The sequence below is a fragment of the Heterocephalus glaber genome, unplaced genomic scaffold (assembly GCF_053883595.1).
Source record: "Heterocephalus glaber isolate CG9 unplaced genomic scaffold, H.glaber_assembly_v1.0 deba00001442, whole genome shotgun sequence".
In the NCBI taxonomy this organism is placed as follows: Eukaryota; Metazoa; Chordata; class Mammalia; order Rodentia; family Bathyergidae; genus Heterocephalus; species Heterocephalus glaber.
In genome coordinates, this window is record NW_028258296.1 from 21,540,846 (window position 1) to 21,563,044 (window position 22,199).

The window sequence follows — 22,199 nt, forward strand, 5'->3', positions numbered from 1 at the left end:
TGACAATACACTTACTTCCTTACTTTGTTATCAATCTGTTAATAATATAGTCAATTTGATTATTTGTTTTGGTAAAAATCTCTTAGGAATCCCAATATCAAATACTAAAATTTCTGGCTGCAGAATCACCTCATTATAAAATGTTGGAGAATCATAATTGGAATATTTTGCCTTTAATGATTTGGGATTTCTAATTCATTTGTGACTATTTAGTATTAGGAAGTCACTGTAGCCTCATCAGGTTTTATGATAGGGGCACAGCCTTTACCATTTCTTACGGCCTTGATTCAGTAAACACCAATCTGTTTGAGTAAGGCTAACATGCCTACACCAGTCCCTCGTGTACCAGATTCCCACCACCAGCCTCAGGAATCTTATTATCCTGATCATTCTAGTTGCCCCAATTTGAGTATTTACATGATTATATCATCCAGTTATAATTTAGTCCTAGTGAGAATTCTTTAATCATAACCCATTGTTCTTTGTACATATTCATCTTACCATAAAATGGTATCACATCAAGTCAATCGAATTTTCATGTGGGAAAGGATATAAGGAACCTATCATGTACATATCATCTCAGATCCAAAGGCATCTGGATGGACTGATGATACCAGTTCCCCCTCTGTGGGCATGAAAAAATGTCCACAGGGACTTTTGCAAAAGAAGGCCTAGAACATGAGAGAAAAAGCTAGCAATTAGTTTTTTAGAGCACAAATGGATAGAAAGATACTGATCAAATTCATAAAGTGGAGCAGCTTGAACAAAAACTATGTTGACTAGAGCCCTATGACAGAAATTTCTGGCACCTCTTTTTATAATAGTTTTACATAAACATTATTATGTTTTCATGCATCATGACTTTCAACAAATTAGGATGTAAAAATAAAAATAATTTTTAAAAAATCAAAGGTAGAGGGGAAGGGGAAAAAAAAAAGAATTAAAATATGTTGTGAATGGGCCAGGGATTTAGCTCAGTGGTTCCACCACCTGCCTCACAAGTGCAAGGTCCCGAGCTCGATCCCTGGTACCAAAAAAAAAAAAAAATGTGTTGTGAACATGTACCAATTCCCTACAATGAATGTAATCATTATGTACTGCAAACATGTCCTAATAACAATTTTTTTAAATTAATGTCAAATTTTAAATTAAAACTAAAATTTGATTTAATGTGATAGTTAACTGACAGTGTTAACTTGAGTAAGAAATGCCCAACCAAATTGGATCAGCATCTTTCTGGGTGTAGTTGAAGGGATTTACTGAAGACAGATGATCCACACTGGGTGTGAGTGACACCAACCAACAGGCTTGTGGCCTGAATAGAATAAAAGCAAATTGAAGAAGGAAGGTTTGCTTTTGTTTCTTCAGCAGAACTGCATTCTTTGACTTCACCTCGGTTGTCATCTCCTGGCTTCCAGCACAGACCCTTCAGCCTTCCATTGCAGATCCTTTGGCCTCCTTATATGGACTCACACTGGACACTACACTGGGCTCCAGGCCTCCAACTGGATCCTTCAGATCTCCAGTGCACAGACAGCCCTTTTGCACTTTTGTACACCTGACTCTGTGGGGAGCCACTGTAAGCCAACCTTGTAAATTCTTATATATTTGTATCAATTGCATTGACCTGTTACTTTAATAAGCACTGACTAATATACTTAACTTTAAAAATAAAAGAGAAATTAGGATGTACTATTGTAAGAAATGAAAACAGGCCTTAACCAGTATCAGGTATGGCATCTGGTACATAATGAATCCTTATAAATGCATTACATGAATCTTCTTAATTCCTTATTCAACTTAAAATAATGATATAGAAAAGAAAGAAATTACAATTTCTTACTGTGGTTTATAGTGTACAATTATGACTTAAAAGTGTGATTTAAGACAGCACCTCTCCCACTTTACCTTCATTTCCCCTATTTTTTCAACACAATTACCATGATAATTTCAATAGATATGAATATAGACATAAAATACCTTATTTTGTGTCATTAATCATTCTCATTAGAACAGTTTTAACTACACATCAATTGATAGGGATTAAGAATTGTCATTCCTTCCCATTGCTTAAAAGTGTGCTGTAGTATGAGTAACTCTTTATAATACTGTGAGGAACATTTATTTCATACTAAATAAACTTCCAATTCTGAGTAGGAATAAAAAGTGTTGCAGCAGTCCAGCCTTCTGGCAGATTTTTAGGTTCACCAATTTTTATGGCTTGTATCTAGATGTCCTCCCAAAGGATCATGTGCTCATAGGTGGAACTTTTGGGAGGTGGCTGGATCTACGGTGTGTGAATGTGGACTAAGGATATGGTAAATGGATTAGTCTACTAATTGGCTTATCATTGTTCTGGGTGTGGCTAATGGGAAGGCCCACACTAGGGGTGAGTGGCACCAATCAATAGCCTTGAGGACTGGATAGAATAAACCTCAAAAGATGGAAGGTAGGCTGCTGCTGCTTGCTTGCTTGCTGCTTCCTGCCTGCCCTGCCATGGACTATTTCTCCTCTGCCATGCTATGCTGCCTTGGACACAGCTGACTATGGATTGAAACCTCCATAAACTGTGACCCAAAAATAAACCTTTCCTTCTTTAACTTGTGGGTGTTGTGAATTTTGTCTCAGCAATGAGAAAGTAACCAAGACAATAAGCATGCTGATTTCCCCAAGATCATTCCAGTTTTAGCACTCAAAGTCCAGGAAATTCCTGAAGTAAACTTGGGTTGTTGGTCACTCTATAATAACAAGAAAGCTCAGATAAAATACAAAAATCTTTTATAAAAGGAAGAAGAGCACTATAAAAGCAACAAAGACTAAAGGAACTGAATTCTGAGGTGAGCTAAGGATTTTCAGCTGCACTTTCCTGAAGAATTTAGAGGCTAAGAATCTTGGCTCGGCCTGGCATAGGGCTACAGCTGAGGCTCAGTGTGTTGGCAGAGGTTTGGAGACCTCATATGGCCAGAGTGACAAATTTGGAGGCAGAGGATTAAATGCATGGCTGGTTTATTCTTCAACATATTTGTCAAATTCTGAAGTTATGCAGGGTGGAAGACTGAAGATCTAAGCAAAAAGCTTCTCAAAAACAATGACAATTTTATGCAGACTCAATATAGTGATGAGAGTCAAAGAGCTACCAAGGAAAGAAGCCCTTGAACAAATAGGAGGCAAGAGCTGAAAGCTCAGGAAGGGGTAGTGATGATCTGCGGCCACTTTTTCCAAAAGAGCCATTGCCAGTTCCAGATATTACTAGAAGTTGAGAATCTAGGCACAGCCCTTGGTAGAACACAACTCCAGGGGCAGGGGAGGGGTCAGAGAAACTGGCATAGGTTTAGTGGCTAGATGGGAAATGGACAAAAAAATCAGAGAGTGGTCTCAAACACAGAGCTTGTTTCCTTAAAATGCCATTTCCTGATTTCTAAAGACTTTTAGAAAGCCAGGGGCAGCTGGCTAAAATCTTAACCTGAAAATCTGTGAAGAGTAGAACAGAACCTGTGGTCTGTCAAAACCAAAGAGGAAAGAACTCATCAGGCTTTCAGCTCTAAGCCCAAAAGAACATGACATTGGAACAGAGGTGATTAAGATGACCTGTGTCTTACTAAGTTAATACAAATAATAATTCAGTTTCAAACTAGCTGACTTGAAGTATTAGTTTGGTAGAGCTATTGTAGTAAAATATCACAGACTATGTGGTTTAAACAACAGAAAAATTTTTTCCAGTTCTAGAAACCAAAAGTCCAAGATGACAATAGTGGCAGGTTTGGTTTCCCCCAAAGTGTTCCTCCTTGCCTTAGAGATGGGTGTCTTTTTTCTGTGCCCTCATATGGTCTCTTCTCTGTGTTCTCTTTCAGTGTTACCGTAGTATCCCTTTTCTTTTATGGATGCCAATCAGATTGGATTATGATGTATTTTGATGGCCCTGTATCTCCAAATACAGTCACATTCTGAGACATCCAAGGTTAGGGCTTCAATAAATAAATTTTGGAGTGACACAACTCAGTCCATATTATTGGGACAAAGTGACCAGCCTCTCCTCACAAATCTGCTTAACAGGAAGACCTGCTCTGGTGAAAAGTATACCATGCTCTAAAGACATATATCATCTGGAGCGTCTGTGAACTTTTCAGTGAAAGGGAAAGTGGAGTATAAAACATTTGACTGAATCAGAACTGGAATCCAAAGGGAAGAAAAGGAATACAAATATGTGGGGCATAAAGAAAAAACCTAGCTAAGATAACAGATATAAATCCAACTGTATCAAACTTTTAATTAAATACAAATAGGCTAAATATTCTAATTAAAATATAAGGATTGTCAAACTGAAAAAGTACACAAAGAAACAGAAAACCCAAACCAACCAACAAAAGCAGTTATATGTGGCTTGTAAGAGATATATCTAAAAAATATAGATCCACAGAGAGGATAAAAGTAAAAAGATGGAGAAAGTTATGCCATGAAAACACTAAATAAAACCTAAATTGACTATATTACTATCAGACAACAGATTTTAAAGCAAAAAGAATTATTAAACAAACTTTGGGCCAGGGAGTTAGCTCAGTGGCACTGCACCTGCCTTGCAAACGCAACGTCCTGAGTTCAATCACCGGTACAAAAAAAAAAATTCAAAAGCTTTGATAATGATATAATGATAAGGGAGGAATCAATCCATCCCAGTCAATCCAAGAAAGCATTACAATTCTAAGTCTCTATGCACACAACAACATGGATCCAAATAGATACAGAAACAGTTGATAGAATTAAAATAAGAAAGTAGCAAAAATATAGTGGGATATTTTTACATCCACAATTTAGAAATTTGCTGTCACTTGGGGAAGTGCTTTTCAGTACCTACTCTACCATTTTAGTCTCCCAACCATGCACACACAGAAACAAGGTTGGATTTGGTTACCATGGGGAGGGAAGAAAGTGAACCCTGAGAAACCTCCATCCATGAGGCACAAACTAAAAAGACTGCTGAAGACTAAGGCTGGGCCAGCCAAACTGAGACAGCTTGTTGCCCCTACTACAAGACAGTGGGGAAAGAATTGCTCTGTGGTTCAGGTTTGCAGGGACTCCTGAAAGTGAAGAGTGGAGATGGAATACTAAGGAAAGCTCTTTGACATGTCCAAAGCCCACAAGCAAGAAAAAAAAAAGGCATCTACCAGAGAGATATGAAATTTGTAGGCTCTGCAGGTAATAGTAGAAACACTGAAACCCAAAGCAAGCTTAGCTCTCGATGACATTGACTCACTCCTCCATACCAATAGCCAGACAGAAGATGTGTACCCAGTTCCAGGCAGATATCCTATGATGTGTGACCTCTAGTCTTCTATCCATAATGTGCATAATTTAATGAAAATGATAAGATGTACAACAAAGTAAAATTTAAAATAACCTATTCGCAAGAGAAAGCAATAAAAGCACTCAAAGATGACTCAGATGTTATTTTATCAGATAGGGGCATAAAAATAACTATAATTAATATGTTCAAAGAACTAGTGAAAATGTATACAATATGCATACAAATGGGAATTTAAGCAAACTAATAGAAACTATAAAAAAAAATGTTTGGCTCCTTTATCAAAGATGAGATGGCTGAGGGTGTCTGATGTTTCTGCATCTTCTAATCTGTTCCACTGGTCCTCAGGTCTGTTTCTTTGCCAGTACCATGCTGTTTTTATCACAGTGGCTTTGTAGTATAGTTGCAGGTTGGGGACTGTGATACCCCCTGCCATGTCTCTGTTACCTAGAATTGCTTTTGCTATTCTGGGTCTCTTCTTGTTCCAAATGAATTTGTGGATTGTTTTCTCAAGGTCCGTGAAGTATGCTGCTGAGATCTCAACTGGAATTGCATTGAATCTATATAGCAGTTTTGGAAGTATGGCCATTTTCACTATATTAATTCTTCCTACCCAGGAACAGGGCATGTCTGTCCATTTTCTGATATCATCTTCAATTTCTCTTTTCAGAGTGCTATAGTTTTCAGAGAAGAGGTCTTTGATTTCTTTTGTTAGGTTGATTCCTAGGTATTTCAGTTTTTTGGATGCTATTGTGAAAGGAATTATTTGCCCTATTTCTCTCTCAGTGAGTCTGTCATTCGTGTAGAGGAAAGCTATTGATTTTTGTGTGTTGACCTTGTAACCATCTACTTTACTGAATTTGGTTATTAAGTCTAGAAGACTTTTGTTGGAGGAAAGATAGCCTCTTTAATAAATGGTGCTGGAAAAATTGGGTTTCAACTTGCCAAAGATTAAAACTAGACCTATATCTCTCACCATGCGCTAAACTAAAATCAAAATGGATTAAAGATCTAAATATTAAAATAGAAACGCTGAACCAGTTGGAACAGAAGTTAGGTAGAACTCTTGAAGACATTGGGGTAGGAAAAGATTTTATGAACAAAACCTCAGTTGCCTGTGAACTAGCACAAACAATCAACAAGTGGGATCTCTTCTTATTAAAAGGCTTCTGCACAGCAAGAGAAACCACCAGCAGTGTGAAGAGACAACTCACAATGTGGGAAAAAATCTTCACTTGCTTTTCCTCAGACAAAGGTCTACTATCTCGAATCTATAAAGAACTTAAAATGATCAGACCTCCCAAATTTAAAGATCCAAGCTGAAAATGGGCATCTGAAATGAACAGACTTCTCAGACAAGGAAGTAGAAATAGCAAATAAATACATGAAAAAATGTTCAGCATCACTGGTCATTCGAGAGATGCAAATGAAAACAACACTGAGATTCCACCTCACACCAGAAAGAATGGCTGCTATCAAGAAATCAACCAATAACAAATGCTGGCAGGGCTGTGAGGAAAGAGGAACCCTGCTCCACTGCTGGTGGGAGTGTCAGCTGGTGCAACCACTGTGAAAATCAGTATGGAGATACTTCCAAGAAATAGGACTGGAAGTCCCATTTGACCCCACTATTCCACTGCTGGGGATCTTCCCCAAAGAATTACACCACAGTGATATATGTGCACCCATGTTCATAGCAGCACAGTTTGTGATAGCTAAAACTTGGAAACAGCTGAAATGCCCATCAACTGGAGACTGGATCAAGAAAATGTGTTTTTCTTTATATAAAATGGAGTACTACTCAGCCATAAAAAATGAGAAATTACAGACATTTATAGCCAAGTGGATGCACATTGAGGTGATACTCCTAAGTGAAATAAATAGGACACACAGGTATAAATACTGAATAGTTTCTCTGCTGTGAGAAATTGAAAGTGTAAATAAGGACTAAAATGTATAATAGGTCATGTGAAATAGGAAGAAAAGGGGCAAAGGGGAAGGAAGTGGGAGGGGTAGGGGAAAGGAAAGAAGGGAATGGGATTAATATGAGAAAATGGAAAAATAGGTACAAAATCTTTGTAAATAGGGAGGAATGGAAGGGTTGGAGGGCTGGGCAAGGGTGAAAAATAAGAACCAAAAGAGGTTATGTAAAGGTGCAAATTTCCAATGATGAATGTCATTATATTGTACACCTAAAATGTACCAATGATTAGAATGAATAATCGATAATGCAAAATAGGAAGAAAAGGTCCAAAGGGGTAGGGGTAGTGGGAGGGGCAGGGGAAAGGAAAGAAGGGAAAGAAAAAATGATGAGAAATGGAAATAAAGTCTTTGTAAATAGGGAAGGGTGGAGGGGGTGAAGGGAGGGCTAGGAATGGGGAAAAAATAAGAACCAAGATGCATTATGTAAAGGTACAAGTTCCCAATGAGAAATGTAAATGTGTTGTATACCTAAAATGTACCAATAAAAGAGTTTAAGAAAAAAAAAACAGAAATGTTAAAAACAGAACTCATATAAATACGACACACCTGTGTAAATACCAAAGTTTCTCTGGTGTGAAAAACTGAAAGTGTAAATAAGGATCAAAAGGTATAATTGATATTATGTAATAGGAAGAAAAGGTCTAAAGGAATAGGAGAAGTGGGAGGGGTAGAGGAAGGGAAAGAAGGGAAAAGGAAAAATATGAGATAAGGAAAAAATGGAAACAAATTCTTTGTAAATAGGGAAGGGTGGAGGGGGTGAAGGAAGGGCAGGGGAATGGGGAAAAAATAAGAACCAAGATACATCATGTAAAGTTACAAGATCCCAATGATGAATGTAACTGTACTGTACACCTAAAATGTACCGATAAATGTAATGGAAAAAATACAAAAAAAAATAGTACTCATCATATCAGAAATAAATAAGCCTTTCAATGATTTTATCAGTATAGATACAGCTGAGGAGAGAATCAGTGAACCTGAAGATATGTCAACAGAAATTATCCAGACTGAAACACAAAGAGAGGAAGAAGAAGGAAAATGGAAGAGAGAAATAGAATGGGAGAGAAAAGGCAAAAAAGAGAAAGCAGAGAACCTAAGAACCATGGGACAATATCAAAATGAATTAGAGTCCCACAAGGAGGAGAGACAAAGAATGCACCAGGAAAAACCTTTGAAGAGACAACAGCTAAGTTTTTCTGAAATTAATAAGTCCAAAAGAAAAAGCCGCAACTCAAAACTCAGAAAACTGTAAATATAAGAAGCAAAACCCTAGATATATCAATCAAATTGCTAAAAACCAAAACTAAAGAGAAAATATTGAAAGTAGTGAAGAGTGAAGGAAAAAAAGAAGCTATATAATACAGAGGAACATACAGAAGAAAAAAGATGGATTTACATCATATTCCTTGTCTGAGCCTATAAAATTCCAAAGAAAAGAGTAATTTAAAGTATAGGAAAAAATCCTGTCAGTCCAGAATTCCTTGCTAGATAAAAATATTTCAAAAGTAAATACAAAATAGTTTTGCTGTTGGTAAAAAGCTTAGGGTACTTATTTCTAGGAGACTTACAGTACAAGCATTATTAAAGGGAATTTTTCAGGTAAAAGGAATATAAGACCAAATATAAATACGGATCTAAATAGAGTGCTGGAAATGGTAAGAATAGAGTAAATGTACATTTTTTTCTTATTTATAATCACTTTGAAATATAATTATGAAATCAATAACAATGTATCTGAGGCCTATTATAAAATTCAGAAATAAAATGTTATAACAGTATCAAAAAAGACGCAGAGGAAATGAAATTACACCAGTCTAAGGTTTTAATATCATGAAAGTGGTATAAATCTTTCTGTAGTCAATAGCCACACAAATTCTTGTCTGCATTTAATTACTATCCAGAACAAATGCCTACAAGTCAAAATACCACAAATAATTTGAGGCTTCTCGAAACCCAGAATTATTCATATCATTTGTTAGGATAATTTACAACTTAAAACATTAATTTTAAAGAAATAATTAGATCTTGGCAGAAACTACTCTGCTTAGACAATGACTGGCAACTAGTAAGAACAATCAAATCTTGTCGTTAAACATTCAAGGGAATTTCAACTAAAGTCATAATCTCTCAATTTTAGTTTTGGTTTCATATTAGGAATATGAACATGCTTGGAATGCTATAAACAGTTCTGACATGAATTTATAATATTCTGTTCATATCAATATTTTGTAAATAATTTTAGAAGACCTTTATTTTTACTTAATATTACTTAATATTATTAAATATTTTTACTTAATGTTCAGTTGGTAGCAGTTTAGGTTATACTTGAAGCTAATATTTATTTCTCTATATATCTACTTACTTAATTAGCCATTTGAATATTGTTTGTTTTTTAAGACAGGGTCTCACCTTGTACTTCAGACTGGCCTTGAACTCACTATGTCGCCTAAACTGGCCTCAAACTCGCAGCAATCCTCCTGCCTCAGCCTCCCAAGTGCTGGTATTACAGGCATGAGCCACTATGCCCACCCTGATTGGCCATTTGTATTAAAGTTATTTTACATTGTTAAAACTCAAAAATTAGGCTCTAATTAATATAAATGAATTCTGGTTATCAGTCTTTTATATATAATATGAATATATTTGATATATATTATTTAAAATTCATTTATTTTACCCCTCTGTGGGTTACTTCACTTATGATATACAATGATCTAAAACTGTCACTTTTAATATAACCCAATTTATCCATTCCTTTGTGGTTAGCACTTTTCATATCCTGTTTAAGAAATCTCTTCCTACTCCAAGTCATTGAAAATGGTCTCCTGCATTTTCTTACAATAGCTTTATTGTTTTACTGTTCATGTTATATTCTGCAACCCATGTTCAATAGATTTCGTGTATGGTTTCAACCAGAAGCTCAGATTTTTTTTCACATAGATATCTAATTGACTTGGAACTGTTTATTAAAAATACAATTCATTCCCAGTGTACTAATGTCATCTTTGTCATAAGATAAATCCATGTTGTGAAGTAGGTGGTGGGTTTTCTTTTGAATTCTCTATTATGTTCCAGTGTTCTATTTGTCTTATCTTTGCACCAGTAGTACTCTGTCTTAATCATTGTAGCTTACTATAGTAACTTTTAACATCTTGTACTCTGTTTTTGTTTTTTTTTCAGGATTGTTCTAGTCATTCTTGGTTTTTATTTGAATGTAAATTTTAGAAGTCAATGTCTACCAAAAAAAATTCCCTTTTGATTAAGAGTGTACTGAATTTATACATCTACATCAACTTGAAAAAATGGCTAGTATCTTTATAATTCATAAATATATAATATATTCTTCCACTTATTTAGATTTTTTAGTTTTTCTTAGGATTGATTTGTAGTTTTCAGTGTAAATGTCTTGCATGTGTTTCGCTAGTCCTAGGTATTTGATATGATACACTTGAAGATGGGATTTAGGTACTTTCTCAATTCAGTATTTTCAAAAGAAAAGAAGGTAACACATGGATTTCTATTCTTAGACAAGGGAGGAAGGAAGGCAGGGAGGATCTTTCTCTTGAACTATTGGAAGCAACCAGATGTAAGAGAACCCATTCCACCTTCCCAATGGTCCCCCTGCCAAGTCTGTCACCATTTTCCACTGTGGCTTCTGAAGCACACATCTGATTATAAACAAGGTCTCCTGTACACCGAATCTCTACTTCTGCCAAAAAGGAAAGCCCACCGCTCATTAAGGATACTTGCAGCCTTAAGGAAGGAAAGTCTACCTTTCTCCCAGATTCCAGTTTTCCCAGCTTTCTCAGGTAAATCCTTTTTCCCCTCTTTGAAGCTCAAAACTAACAGCAGTATCACCATCCATCCACATTGTGTCTGCTATGTAACATGCAGTGTGTTAGATAAAAGCCAAAACCAGTAAATCCTTCTAGAGGTCAAAATCTAATGAGATAACAGGAAACAATCACCAAAACTAGTAACTGCCAAATATGAAGGAAAAGCATAGGAATACACATGAGAGAATGACCAGGACTTAGTCAAGCCATGAGTGAGACAAAGAATATCCTAACATGAGAACAGGAAAGAAGGAATGAGCTGAGTTTTCAGAGAATCAAGGGAAGCAGTGGGGAGGACAGCAATGGAGGGTGGGCAGTCCCAGATCATGCAGGCCTTGAGGTCCATGATGAGAACTTTGGATTTTATTCAAAGAGCAATCAGAACCTTGGATAGAATTTTAAAAGTTCATTCCCTATCAAAGCCATCTATTCATCTGCTCACATTTAACTAAGATGCTTTTTCTTCTTTTTCACTCTAATTTCCGGCACGTTCTAGAGAGCTTTGCTATCCAAAGCTTCTCAATTACTCAATATCTTGGCCTCCACTGACCTTCACTTCCATTGCTAGTGGTTTTTCTTCATTTTTTTCCTGTCCCAAACTCCTCCACCTCTGAAAATCAAATTTCAATATTTCATTCTTGGACTATACTTCTCACCAATCCTACTCCTCCTCTATTCCCTAACACCTATCACACCTATCTTTTGATCTTTAAAATGTTTATCTGATTAGAAAAAAATTGCTACAAAAGGAGTAAAATTTCATCAGAAAAAGTGAAGTAAAATAAAAGCACATATCGCAGAATTTATTACTCTTCCCCCCACTCTCACAAAGTCATGTAGGTATCTATCTATACCTTCTTTCAGGCACATACTAACATACGCGGGCTTATACACACAGAGAGATGTTTTGAATTACAAAAATGAATCACACTGAACACATAATTTTATGACTGTTTTTGACCTTAGAATAAAAGCCATGAATAAATAATAAGTCTGCAGATAGATCAAACTCATTCTTTAAAGTGCTACCCATTTTTCCAACTGCAGACCATACTTGTGGCTCACCTCCAAGGAGGACTTCATTTGCTATTTGCTGCACCCGACTTGCTGACCTGAGAAAACTTGTGGGGGCCTCTCCATTAAAGTGCTTTCAATGCTGATGGTGGGGAAAGAACTACTGCTTGTGACTGAAAAAGTCAGAGGGCAAAATAGTTCCTCACTGGAAACTCAGGTCTCCTGGGCCCATGAGAACAGAAGTCATCACAACTTTTACCACTTAGTTTGCTACTGCTCAGCAGATGTGCACAACAGGCTGTTGGCAGGTGCTGAGGGAACCACAGCTATGAGTAGGCAAGGAAAGTTGAAACTCATTAATGGAACTTGGAAGGAAAGATGGCCAGCAGAATAGAAATCAAAGATGCTTACTGAAGTAGAACCAATGGAAGAGACAGAAGAGAATTTTAATGAAAATATAATGGAATTACAGAACTCAAAAAAAAAAAAAAAAGACTTTCAGGAACCAAAAAGCATACGAGATTTTAATTAAAAATTCAACATTCCAGCAGAAAAAGAGAATGACTGACCTTAAAAACCACACTAGTGGTCAGAAAAATCAGGTGGAAGAAATCTCACAAGAAACTCAGTGACAGGTCTCCTGTTGAAAAAGGCCAAGTTGCATGGAGACCAGATCTAGGAGGAAGAAAGGAACATGGAAAGAAGAAATAATAACATAGATAATGAAAGAAATCTTTTACGACTTAATAATATCTTGACGCCCTATCAAGCATCAAGAGAAAATTTGGCAAACCTATTAGAAGTGTGGGAAAGTAGTTTCCCGGAATAGCAGAAAGCTGGGAATAGAAATACCTAGTGTTCAGGGACACTAGGGCACCGACTCTGGGGCCCTGCAGGCACTGAAGCCTTTACACGAGAACATTAGGCACAGAAGTTACTAAACTTCTTTCTTTGTCATGTTGTGTCACTGGTAGCTAAGTACCGACCTTAAGGACTTTGTAGTAAGTCTATCTAAAACACTGCAGGTGTCGATTTTTAAAATGCGACAGATACAAATTACATTAATGAAAATAAAACCTTAAAAACTATTTTAAAAAAGCCTCAATAAATAAGTCCATTACTGTTAAAGGAAATTACTACCCTATGAACTGAACACAAAGGTAATATGGTCATAGTTAAGGGCAGAGATTCTAGATGTAGAACCAGGATCAAGGTATTTTACCTTCAACACATTCACAACCAGGTCGTAATTCATGTCTTGCTGCTAAGAGGCTCTGAACCACTGGTGTTACACGCATGACTGTCCCATCAGGCGGTATGGGACAGTCCCATTGGGTGGTTCAAGCTACTAATGGGACTTTCATGCATATACCACCAGTGGTACAAGCAAGAGGGAATGTGTTAAGTGTCTTAGTTTCCTAACAAGTGAGTTGATATATGTATCACATTTCACAAGTGTTCAATAAACAACTGCAGTGCTGCTGGGAAGATTCCATAGCCACTGTCACACCAGGAAGACAGCACTGTATACAGAAGTTTAATTTTGGAGCCAGAAGACTTGAGTTCAAATGCCAGCTTTAAAACTTAAGTTTTATACTGCGGTCATGGTAGTTAATTCCTCTGTGCTTACATTCTTTTTTTCCATTTTGAAAAGAATCTGAATACCTGTCTCTCAACATCCATCCATTTATCTATCCATAAACATCAACTGGACACCACTTTCTATCAAGTATTATGTAGGATTGAGACATAAATGTGAGTAAGACACAGTTCTGCCTTCGAATTGCAGATCACAGTCTAGTAGAAAGTACATAAACCATCATGTGGGCATATCTTAAGGCTCCCTCTGCTTTGGAATTAAGGAAGGGCCTCAAGGGTAAGGTATATTTTTAGGCCCACAAGTACTATGGTTTTTTAAAACGGGGCAACATTTAATGTTGCCAGCAATTGTTATGCAAAAAGTGACCAGTTTCTGATATTCTGTATTTTGCTATTTTAAGAAAAAAAATACTATAAAGCAATTGGGTCACTAGGAAGCCAGCCTCTGTGCATGAAGTGGCAGTCTTCGGAGTGAAGGATGAGTGGAGAGCCGGATCCAATTTTGGATCAGAGAAGATAGAACACCTTGGAGAGGCTGCTTCTCTGTTCATGGGCTGGAACTGTGTAGTACATAATCTAATCCCTCAGAGTGACCTTTCAAAACTCAACGTGCCTCTGAAGAAACAGCTCTGAAGTCATTGTCCAAGAGGAGTCACTATCACTCGATCCCTTGTGAGCCACATCTGTCCCTTTATAGAGCAGCCTTGGCACGCAGTGTGGGAGATTATGGGGAACAAGTTCTTGGTTTCTCTTCTACTTCATCCCAATAAAGATCTTACCCTAAAGCTTGCTGGTATTAAGAGTGCTTATTTTGACTATCCCAGTGAGTCACCATGAGAAGGGTAGGACAAGTTGTTCTCCTTTGATATGCTAGTTAACTCAGAGGCTTTACGATATCTACAACAACATCAGATGATCCCTTGCACATAATGAACAAAGAGGCTGAGTTCACAGGACAGCCCGAATGTCTATTCTTTATATAGAAACAATGCATGCCAACATATTTTCATCTGTCACCATCAGTTGGCATTTAATAGCTATTAACTTAAAACTTTGTATTTAGAATCTAACAAATTATAAAGGCAACTCAGCGTATATGTGAAGTAATACTAAGTACATTCACACATTTGGTATCTTTGGGAAGTACGTGATTGTATCATTATTAAAAATTAAAATTCAAAATGTTTTCTTTTATTACATTTATATAGCACCACAAAATAAAATGATTATATATATTTTAAAATCATGTATTTGACTCATAATTGGCCTGAATTATTAAAAATTCACTTGAATGGTGGCTATAGACATCACAAAGAATGATTCTGACTTTTGCATATGTGTGGGAAAAAAACTGTAAAAAGCCAATATATTTTTCAAGAGCTAAATGAGAATTATCCAGCAAAAAGGAATATTAACAGCTGTCATGTTTTAAAGTTTCAATTACACAATAAATTATGTTTCAAATGTCTTTACATAAAAAATCTAATACTACTACCCATAAATCATGAAATGTAACAACCAGTAGCGTTGTTTTTTTTTACCTAATCACATTTTAGACTTAGTAAAAACCTACTGCTTATAGAAAATAAATTCAGCAATTTATCCAAACATTGTTACATAGGACGTTTTAAGAAACTGTAAATAATTCTTAATACTCTCATTTTGATTCTCTGACTTCTCAAGACTATGTTGTATTTCTTTCAAACACACTTCCTGATGTTGTGCTTTCTGTATTAAAAAAAAGAGAAATACAGTCAATAATGGTATCATATCAAAGAATAAGAGTCATAATATAAAAATTATATATAGGTAACAAATGAATACATTTTTTAAAAATGTCTTAAAGTATCTTTACTGACCTGTCTGACCTGTCCATTATTAACTTACCTTAAATCTCACTTTTCTTTAAAACTAATGATTAAAGAATGCACATGGTTGATCTCTGCGATTTAGTCTGTTGTAATACACATTTACTGAGCCCCAAATCATTACATAGTTAACATATTAATTTAATAAGCAGGTTTTATTTAACTATCCTAATTAGTTTCCACTACTATTAATATTCCATATTTTCATACTAATTTTTGCACTTTTCTCTACCAAAAAAATTCATATTTTATCCCATAAGGCTGAGCTTTATCTTAAAAACTGATAGAATTCTAGTTTTGATAACATAAACATTTTACTTTTAGAATCCTTTAAAAAGGACTCAATATTTTAGATGTTCTTTGGGAAAAAACAATTTAAAAACCTATACTTTAACTTTAGTTGCATATAAATTTCTAAGTAGATCAGTTCACTGAAAATGCTTTAGAGAAAGGTTGCTAATATCATCTAGCTTCCAACTAAAATGCAGTCATCTTGAGAAGCAGGGTCTTTCATGTCCTTCACAGCGGGTGTTCAACAATTCCTGCTACTTTGTGAAACTAAGGAAGCCTCCCAGGAGAAGCGGGTGGGGTGAGACAATGTGCCAGCCGGGGCTGCAAACAGTCACAGAATCCCTATGGAGACTCAATACAGTGAATCCCTATGGAGACTCATCTTATGCAACCATTTGGAGAGAAAGTAACACAGAAAGTAGGGTAGGAGGTAACATGTGAATGGATTTTAGGATGAAACATAAGGCTTCACAGACATTTTGGGTTTCAGAAGTGTTGCCCTGGGTTAAGCTAGTAAAGTCACCCCATGAGTCTGTGCACCCACTCCACATCAAGTACAGTACGCAGACGGGGAGCAGAGCACCGTGGAAGACACCAGGAATGACTGCGAGGCAGGCTCTCCGGGTGCTTGTAACTCAGTTAGTGCTAAGGCATGCACTGTTATACGAAATAAATACAGTACTTAACAGTACCAAACTGTCCCTGAAAGGCACAGAACACAAACTTATTTCTCTGCTGTTTCTAAATCTATGCTTAGAATTCTAGATTTTTACTGGAGCACAAATTATCAAAATTATCAAGTTTAACATCCGACAATATCAGAAGCTCTGATACTGTGCTTTAAAAGAAATTTAGAAATAAAGGGAAGACCTAACAATGTGATAAATGCTTTCTGATTAAGTTATATACATATATATGTATATTTTACTTTCTAGTGCTGGGGCTTTTGCACTGAGCTACGTCCTCACCTCTTTAATTTTTTTATTTTTCAGAAAGGGTCTCCCTAAGTCACTAAGTTGCCTAGGCTGTGCGTGAAATGTGATTCTCCTGCCTCAGTCTTCCAGTGTGCTGGGATTACAAGCATGCACCACCATGTCCTGGCGAGTCATCATAAAATTTTTGATGACAATAAAATTAAACAGTGCATGCCAAAATCATTTAACAGTCGAGCCTTTTAGGTTTTCAACTTAGACAGTTGGGAATAAAAAAAGAGTTTTCATGAAGTCTCCAGCTCTTAGAAAAATAAAGTATCATTATTCTCCATGTCATTCAAGTAGATAGCTATTAAGTAATTTAATCACAACTAATGCTAGCTTCAAGAGTATATTATGCTGACTATTTCATGAATATTCAGGAAAAAACATTAAGACTAATTAAACACAGCCAATTTGTTATTCTCATTTCATGGTTGAGAGGATCAAAGCATTCATCTCATATGCAGATTTAATAATACTGAATATTTACTTAACATCAAATTATGTCTAAGATATAATATTCATTATTCAAGACAGATATAAAATCTAACTCATATATAATCTAAATTATGTTTATCTTTAAAAAATGAAAAATTCATACCATGAAGAAAATAAGTAGATTATAGCCATAACTTCATTAAGCAACTGTCATGAAAAAAGCATGCAGGGAAGTGGCTGCAGAGACTTGGGGCAATGTGGTAGATGTTGCAGGAGGGTGGGGTACTGAATTCTTCGGCAGGATCCCAGCATTCATATTTCTATGTTTTATAGTCTTCACTTTTGTACATTCAGTAAAGTGATAGGCTTGATTCTCCTCAATCTGTACTTTTAACTATTAACTAAACTACATGGTATGAACGTTAAATGTTGTTCCTTTTTAGGATTATATATTAAGCCATACTAATACTTACACAGTTTATTTTGCAAACAAGTTGGTTTTGTTCTTCATTTTTCTTTCTAAGCTCAGTTTCCAGGTCTAATATTTTAAGTTGTAAAGCCCTCTCTCTAGATGACATTTTCTCTATTTCTTCAGAAACCTGTAATTTTTATTAAGAGAGTAAAATAACTAAATGTACATTCTTCAAAATACAGTTTAAAGCCTTGGCATAGTTATACTATACTTTTTTTTTCCAAATAGATATTAATTAGATGTTAGACAATTGGGAAATGTTTAAAAATATTCTATCTTGAGGAAGGACAAATAGTATAAATATGTATATTGTCTTTATAGTATAAGTACCTGCAGTAGCTTAGGATGAAAGAGGTGAAATGCACTTTCATTGCTTTATGAGTTAAGTATTTTCCCCAACAATATATATTGGAACACACTAAGACCAACTGCCCTTTTTAATAGTATTTATATTTACCATAGTGTCTAAAGTAGAACACTAAAAGTTGTCATTAAACATTGATTATACATTTGGATAGAAAGCATGATGTACATACTACACATACTACACACCACACACACACACACACACACACACGCACACACACACACTGGCTTTTCATTCATTCATTTCCAAAGTGGCCTGAATTTGAATTTTCATATTTGTCATTTTATTTTAATAGAGTCTTGCTTAGCTACGTTCTTCAAGGATTTGGGCACGTGGGAGTTCATTTGTAAGATTGTTGGGTTGAGGCCACACGAATAAGAGTGGAGACAGGGACTGATCCAGGAGCAAGAAGCTAGTGGGAAAGACCACTGTCTACCCTAACTCTGTGGACTCAGTTCTAAGTTATTATAAAGTGACTTATAAAGATTTCTTCTGTGTATATATGTCAAAGGTGAGTGTGACTGGATTTAAAGCTTTGGGGGAAAGGGACCCCAGGACAATCATCCATGCCCTTGGCACTGCCCCCATGTGGCATCAGTGATGGAGAAGTCATGGCACTCCTTAGGTGGGAAGAAACTAGACAAAGGCCCATGTTCCACTGCAGGAGCAAACAGCAGGGCAGACATGCCTCAGGAACCTCTAGATTCCTTGGGGAAGGAATCTGAGTACCCATTGTATTTTCAAAGTCCACTTAGGCTCAATTTAAGGTAAAAATCACCTTTTTCTTCTCCCCAAAATTGGTAGGGCCAAAAAATCTGTATTTCATTCCTACCATTGGCAATACACTTAATTAACTTTCATTTAATGATGTATCTCCAAACATCAATATATATTAGTTTCCAAGAGTTTAAAAAAAATCAAAAATATATATGTGACACTTGTGATGTAAGTCTCACTTTTCAAGGATATCAGATTTTACCTTTCATGGAATTAGCATTAACGGGCCTGAGGAACCCCAAAGAAGAGAGCTTGGAGAGAAAGATTCGGAGTTTGGTTTTAGACATGTTAAGTTTGAGATGTCTATTTTAAGTAGAGATGCCAAATAAGTAGTAGAATACGAGCCTGGATTTCAGTCAGGGCAGAGATATACATCTGGGTCATCAGAGTAGAAATGATCATTTTTTAGTGTCACTTGTTCTATGAGGAAACTTATCATCTGCTTTTATTGATTGAGAAACTTAAAGTTCTTTTGGAGGAGTAATCTGCCCTGAGGCAGGGTACAATGGGTCAGAGCCACAATTCAAAGCTAGTTCCTGTTGGACTCCAAAGCCCACTTTAAATCCTTTCGAGATTAGATTTTCAAATTGTTTGATGAATTCACTCCTTCTTGGAGGTCTTTCTGAATCATTTCTCTTCACCTCCAACTTGAGATAACTACTCCTTTTGAGGCATGTGTAGGAACACACCTTCTATTATAGCTTTTACCCATGGGATGACATTTGCTTGTTCCCATGGTACTCCCTACTGCACAGGTAGTGTTGTAAAACTGAGGACTTCCCATCTTTGCCTTTCAAACACTAGGAGAGTGCCTGACACACAGGGAGCCATTTGGTTATGCTGAAAACTAACCTAATGGACTTAACTGGAATTTAATTCTTGCATGTATTTATTTGTGCAAAAAATTTGTGAAAAAGAACTTGAGCTTTACAACTCACTAGATCATGATCAAAGCCAAAATTTTTAGTTACGTGCACATTCAACTTAGTTTTATATTTTTTTAAAAAAAGGGTCAGGGAAGAGGTTACATCTTCAAAGTATTTTCCATCTCTGCCTTTACCCTGCCACATCACCACTTATCTGGTGGAGTAACTCTAGCCCAGTAACGTATCTGTTTTTCTCTAAAAAAAAGTAGGTAACAAATAAAAAAGGAACTGTTCCCTTTACCCTGTCATCAAGATAAAAACAATAACTGTAGGTCTGGCAACATGAAACGCTAGCTGTTTAAAAAGATGACTGGCAAACTGATTAAAACGTTTCTAAATAAAGGTCATCTGTACCTTCTGTCTTCCTTCTTCTAAAGCAGCCTCTAGTTGCCTGGCCAATGCTGAATATTCTGCAGATTTCTCTTTAAGCTTCAGATTGCTGAGCTTAAGACATTCTTCTTGGTTTGCTAGCTTCTTCTCAAGTTCTTTATTCTCTGCATCCATCTGTTCTAATTTTCTTTTTACAGAAAATATATATTTAAAAATTATAATGTATAGGGAAAAAAATGTAACACCAATTTTAAGTCGATTTAATACTTACTGTTTAAGGTTTTCACACTTCAACTGAATAAGATAATTTTCCTCCTCAAGAGAAAGCTTTGTCAGAAGACTATGATTTCCATCAACCTAAAGAAAAATGTTTTTTCATTATTTTCTTTATAATCAACTCCAAAGAAACCCATATATTTTATCATCAGATCCACAAGGAACATATATTTAATATATATTAAATATAATATATAATATATTATATTTAATATGTAAATATTACTTATACACAGACACAAAGAAATGTTACATTGTTAAAATATAGTTTCTTAAATCCTTGGTTAAGATTTTTTAAAACTATACTGTCTACATTGGAAAAATAAACAAATTTATTTCTGGGTAATGGCAATTAAAATATTCCAAGCAATTCTTTATTGAAAAAGGTTATTTTATTAAGTTAAAACATGAAAAATGCAAAATATTAACCTATTATTGAATATTTAGGGTTTCTTAGAATTTTCTTTCACTTAAAAACACTGATTGTTATTGTATATCTGTGACGTAACTATAAGTAAAACCATATTCTTGTAAGAAGCAAAATAAAATTAATCAACTAAAGACACTTGCCCATGCCAAGACAGAATATTCTTCCTATTGCTTCAAAAGCAGATGTAAATAGCTAAAGAAACTTGTAGTAATAATAATAATAATAATAATTCTTTTCTTATAAGTTCAACTAGTAATTTAAGTTAAATGTATGTAATTTGACATTTTTCTAGAAAAATCTCTGCTCAGGAAATTAATCAAAAGGTTGCCTGCATGTTTTTAAAAACAAGAAGCACTTCAAAATAAAAATGCAGATTATATTTGGAAGACAGAAAATGAATAGAAAAATACTTGCTACTATCCTTTGAGAAAAAAATTAATTCAAAAATATTTATTAAGTGCTTCCTATGTGCTAGGCATTGAGGTAGGAGAAGGCTATGTGATGATTAATAGGACATAACTGATCTCTATTCTGATGGGTTAGAAAAGTATATCCTGAAAAAATGGTTTGAAAATAATCCTAATAGACTCGATGCACAATTCTACTTAAAATACATCCTGATGGTTATAAGGTAAATTACAATAATTCACCTCATCCTGACATCAAAAAACATGTAACCATAGCTTTGCTCCTTCTCTAATGCTGTTACCAACCCGCTGGTGTCTAAATATAGATCAGCAAGGATAACCTAAAAGAGCCATTTTAACTTCTAATTTGTCACCGTCAAATACTGCAAGAGTAGCCTGCAAAATGCTATTACACTATCTGCATGGAAATGATACTATATCAACTGATGCAGATGCAAACCAAAGCATTAACCCCTGATGTGAGCATCCTCAACTGGTGAAGTCATTCCAGGCATTCTTTCAACACATCGGGCAGAACTCAAGAGTGACCGCTGCACACCTGGCCCTGCAGCTCCCTAACGGTGTGGGTCTGCTCTGCACACTTGGCCTTGCAGCGCTGCAAGCTCTCCTGACTCTCCCGAAGCTTCTGTTCAACCGCTGTCAAGGAATCTCGATCTCGCTCTACCTTCTGCAGATGAGACTCCATCTGGCCTCTCATCTGAGTTGTGGCATTAGGGGAAATGAGTGCAAAATCACATATTCAGCATGTATATTCTTACTATCTTAAATACTATATATGCTTGTTACATAACAAGTATTTTAGGTTCAAGGACATTAAACAATAATATTTAATCAAATACGAATGGATATTAATTTAGATTTTGCTACATTAGAACAAGTAACTAAAAAGTG

At 35.7% G+C, this 22,199-nt stretch overlaps 1 protein-coding gene across 8 annotated transcripts in view; it reads right to left on the bottom strand.

Moving 5' to 3' along the window:
* Positions 1-6,213: 6,213 nt before the first annotated feature.
* Odf2l (outer dense fiber of sperm tails 2 like) overlaps positions 6,214-22,199 on the bottom strand; it is a 47,685-nt gene continuing 31,699 nt past the window's right edge. For 4 of the 8 annotated variants that reach the window (XM_087213020.1, XM_087213021.1, XM_087213023.1 and 1 more), the window contains 4 exons: positions 20,446-20,531; positions 20,199-20,361; positions 17,776-17,901; positions 6,214-15,459 (listed from right to left, as the gene is read on the bottom strand). In XM_087213020.1, the coding sequence (XP_087069146.1) occupies positions 15,331-15,459; positions 17,776-17,901; positions 20,199-20,361; positions 20,446-20,531 (504 nt within the window). In that variant the 3' untranslated portion in view covers positions 6,214-15,330. Of the gene's footprint in view, positions 15,460-17,775; positions 17,902-20,198; positions 20,362-20,445; positions 20,532-21,846; positions 22,006-22,199 lie in introns of all 8 variants that reach the window. The other 4 variants (XM_087213022.1, XM_013070919.3, XM_087213024.1 and 1 more) reach the window with 2 other exon arrangements.